The following is a 3,796-nucleotide window of genomic DNA, read 5'->3' as shown; positions in this document are numbered from 1 at the left end:
AGAATAAAATAAAAAACAAATACCATTGGTAATTATAAAATGAAAAATAAAAACATCCAAATTAGGGGTCGAACATGAAAGTGAGTTAAAATAATAGTGTGGTGATTTTGACCCCAAATGAAACACCCAAGAATCTTGCAACATGCATTGCCCACGTGCCCAATATTGTCTCTTTTCCCTCACGTGCCCCTTTGTCATATTTCATTTTGCTTCACGCGCTCTCACGTCTGCTCTCCACCCATGTTCCACCTTATATATACTCTTCCGCCACCTCTCCTTTCTCCACTCAACTCAGCCTCTTAAAACCGAACCGGAACCGTTTCTCACTCTCGCCGCTCCCCAGCCACAAAAACCCATCCAAAATGGAGGCCGGCCGGCGATCATCGACTAAACCGGTTCAATCTCTGAAGCCAACGAAGACGGTTTCAGTAGACGAAGATCTCACCAAAGCCTCCGATGCATTACCGCTTCCTTTGCATCTATCCAATGCTGTCTTCTTCACTCTCTTCTTCTCTGCAGTTTATTTCCTTCTTTCCCATTGGCGTGAAAAGATCCGGACCTCCACGCCTCTCAGCGTCGTTACCTTTTCTGAGATCATCGCCATTCTCGCCTTCGTCGCTTCCTTTATTTACCTTCTGGGGTTCTTCGGGATTGACTTTGTTCAGTCTCTGATTCTCCGACCGCAGACTGAAGTTTGGAACTCTGAGGACGATGATGAGGTAGCTGATGTTTTGCTTCATAAAGAAGATGCCCGTAAAGTCCCTTGCGGCCAAGCTCTTGATTGCTCACTTCCTCCTTTGCCTCCTCCGGCACCGATTGTAACTGTTCAGAAAGTGTTGGATGAAAATCCTGTGACAGTTTTAACCGAGGAAGACGAAGAAATAATTAAATCCGTTGTGGCGGGAACGACCCCTTCGTACTCTTTGGAATCGAAATTAGGTGATTGTAAGAGAGCGGCAGCGATCAGGCGTGAAGCATTGCAGAGACTGACAGGGAAGTCATTAGAAGGATTGCCTTTGGATGGATTTGATTATGAGTCTATTTTAGGGCAGTGTTGCGAGATGCCGGTTGGGTACGTTCAGATTCCCGTGGGAATTGCAGGGCCTTTGTTGATTAATGGAAGAGAGTACTCAGTTCCTATGGCAACCACGGAGGGGTGCTTGGTGGCTAGCACTAATAGGGGTTGTAAAGCTATTCATTTGTCCGGTGGAGCTACAAGTACTCTATTGAGAGATGGGATGACCAGAGCTCCTGTTGTAAGGTTCGGTACCGCTAAAAGGGCAGCTGATCTGAAGTTGTACTTGGAGGATCCTGACAATTTCGACACTTTGGCTGTTGTTTTTAACAGGTTTGTTTGGATTTTATTTTTCTGGATTCCAGAACGTAATATTTAAATCAAGTTAATATTTGTAGTACTAGTTTGTTGAAAAATTTTGGATTTCTGGGTGTCTTGCAGATCGAGTAGATTTGGTAGGCTGCAAGGGATCAAATGTGCAATTGCAGGGAAGAATCTATATTTGAGATTCACTTGCACTACTGGTGATGCTATGGGGATGAACATGGTTTCCAAGGGAGTCCAAAATGTTTTGGATTTCCTTCAAACTGATTTCCCAGACATGGATGTCATGGGCATCTCTGGTGAGCTTACTTTTCGTAGACTTATATAATTACTATTCTTTTTTTTTTGGAACTAGATCACTGAATTTATGGACTTGTGATGGATATAGGAAACTTTTGTTCCGACAAAAAGCCAGCTGCAGTGAACTGGATTGAAGGGCGAGGCAAATCTGTTGTGTGCGAGGCCATAATTAAGGGTGATGTTGTGAGGAAGGTCTTGAAGACTACTGTTGAATCTCTGGTGGAGCTTAACATGCTTAAGAACCTGACTGGTTCAGCCATGGCTGGAGCTTTGGGTGGATTCAATGCCCATGCCAGTAACATCGTGACTGCAGTCTACATAGCTACTGGCCAAGATCCAGCTCAAAATGTCGAAAGCTCTCACTGCATCACAATGATGGAAGCTGTTAATGATGGCAAGGACCTTCACATCTCTGTCACAATGCCTTCTATTGAGGTAATTGATTGTGTAACCGTCTGATTATTAAACACAAGGGATTTTGATGAGCAATATTGTCTAATTATTATCGGATTTATGTTGTTAGGTTGGTACTGTTGGTGGTGGAACTCAGCTTGCATCACAGTCAGCCTGTTTGAACCTGCTAGGGGTGAAAGGTGCGAGCAAAGAGTCGGCTGGAGCAAACTCTAGAATGCTGGCGGCCGTTGTAGCAGGCGCTGTACTTGCTGGGGAGCTATCACTTATGTCGGCACTTGCAGCTGGGCAACTAGTTAAGAGCCATATGAAGTACAATAGATCCAACAAGGATGTTTCCAAGGCTTCTTCCTAAACAACACATAACAAGGCAGCTTTGTGAAACCTGAATGAAATTAGCATAAAGTTGCAGGTCCCATCAAAGCCAAGGAGACATCATTTCTTATCAATTTTCTTTATTCATTTTGTATCTTCTTTTTCTTTTAAGAAATCCATGTGATCTGAGATTTATGTAACATGATAAATTAAAATTTCTCTTCTATCATATCTTAGAGAAGAATTATGATTTTTGCAAAATAGATTGAGATCAGTCCATCTAACCAAATAGTATATTAACTCAAAATAATTATAAAAAATAATAATATTAAAATAAGTAGTATAAAAATATGTATTACGATATCATTATATTTATAAAAACATATAACTATTTTAAACAATATACAATACATAAAACAATTCTCTACCAAACACTACTACTATGAGGACCTAGTTTAATTTTGAGAAGGCATAATAATTTGTTGGCTGTCCAATTTTACCAAAAAAATGTTATTTAATTTTTTATTTAATTTTTTAGTTATTGAATTTATATTTTTTGTCAAATAACCTTAAAATAGATAGAAAAGTTGACGTTTTAACTTTACTAACATGGCATACACGTGAATTGTCACATAGATGACACGTAATTATTTAATTAATTTTAAAATTATAAAATATTTTTATATATTTTTAAAATTTTAATTTTAAAATAGTTTTATATTTTTGAATTTTAAAATTTTAAAAATTAATTAAATCTTGACATGTCATCCATGTGGCAGTCATGTGTATGCAACATCAGCAAAGTTAAGAAATGTTAATTTTCCCATTCATTTTAGGGTGATTTGACAAAAAATACAGGTTTAAGGGTTAAAAAAGGTGAAAAATTAAATGGAGGGCTAAAATGACATTTTTTGTAATGTTGAAGGGCTAAAAAAATTATTATGCTTTCAGAAAAGAAAAGAAAACAATTTTTACGGATGGGTTGAAATTTATTAAGTTTACAAAATCTACCAATTTTCAAGTTTAAAAAAAATCAGTTGACACAAGTATTTCTGAATGGGTCCAAACATTTTTAGGTCAATATGTCTTCTGACCAATTATAGAGTTGTCATTTAATTTTGAATCGCACTATGAATAACCTGATTTTGAGTTTGGGGTCTCAAGTTATGAACATTTTAATTAAGATTGTACGAACAAAATTTTTGAACAAAATTACTATGGAGAATTATGAGTTTCGATTTTAAGACTTAATTTTAAGTATACATGAAACTAATATGGTCTTTATTAATTTTTATGCAAACTCTAAGCATCACAATCATCCCAAATTTATGCAAAGCACATCACATAAGAAAGACACCATCGAAGCACACCGAAGCACAAAACCACCAAACCAAAGGTGATAACAATGGCAAGAAACTCCAAAGCTTAAAC

The 3,796-nt window shown here is 37.5% G+C and overlaps 1 protein-coding gene across 1 annotated transcript; it reads left to right on the top strand.

Moving 5' to 3' along the window:
* The first annotated feature begins 278 nt into the window (after positions 1 to 278).
* LOC105762693 (3-hydroxy-3-methylglutaryl-coenzyme A reductase 1) lies at positions 279 to 2,626 on the top strand. Its single transcript, XM_012580530.2, has 4 exons — positions 279 to 1,348; positions 1,457 to 1,638; positions 1,728 to 2,074; positions 2,163 to 2,626. Exons 1-4 carry the CDS (start codon positions 363 to 365, stop codon positions 2,403 to 2,405), a joined length of 1,758 nt encoding a protein of 585 aa, XP_012435984.1. The 5' UTR covers positions 279 to 362; the 3' UTR covers positions 2,406 to 2,626.
* The last annotated feature ends 1,170 nt before the right edge of the window (positions 2,627 to 3,796 follow it).

This window comes from Gossypium raimondii, chromosome 12, assembly GCF_025698545.1.
Source record: "Gossypium raimondii isolate GPD5lz chromosome 12, ASM2569854v1, whole genome shotgun sequence".
Lineage (NCBI taxonomy): Eukaryota > Viridiplantae > Streptophyta > Magnoliopsida > Malvales > Malvaceae > Gossypium > Gossypium raimondii.
Note: the sequence above shows the minus strand (reverse complement) of the source record. Positions and strands in the feature narration are given on the sequence as shown.

Excerpts from the sequence above, each read along its gene's own strand:
- LOC105762693 (XM_012580530.2), top strand. The coding sequence starts at position 363 with ATGGAGGCCGGCCGGCGATCATCGACTAAACCGGTTCAATCTCTGAAG. Across the intron at positions 1,639-1,727 it reads GGATGTCATGGGCATCTCTG|GAAACTTTTGTTCCGACAAA; the intron begins GTGAGCTTACTT and ends TGATGGATATAG. Across the intron at positions 2,075-2,162 it reads TCACAATGCCTTCTATTGAG|GTTGGTACTGTTGGTGGTGG; the intron begins GTAATTGATTGT and ends TTATGTTGTTAG.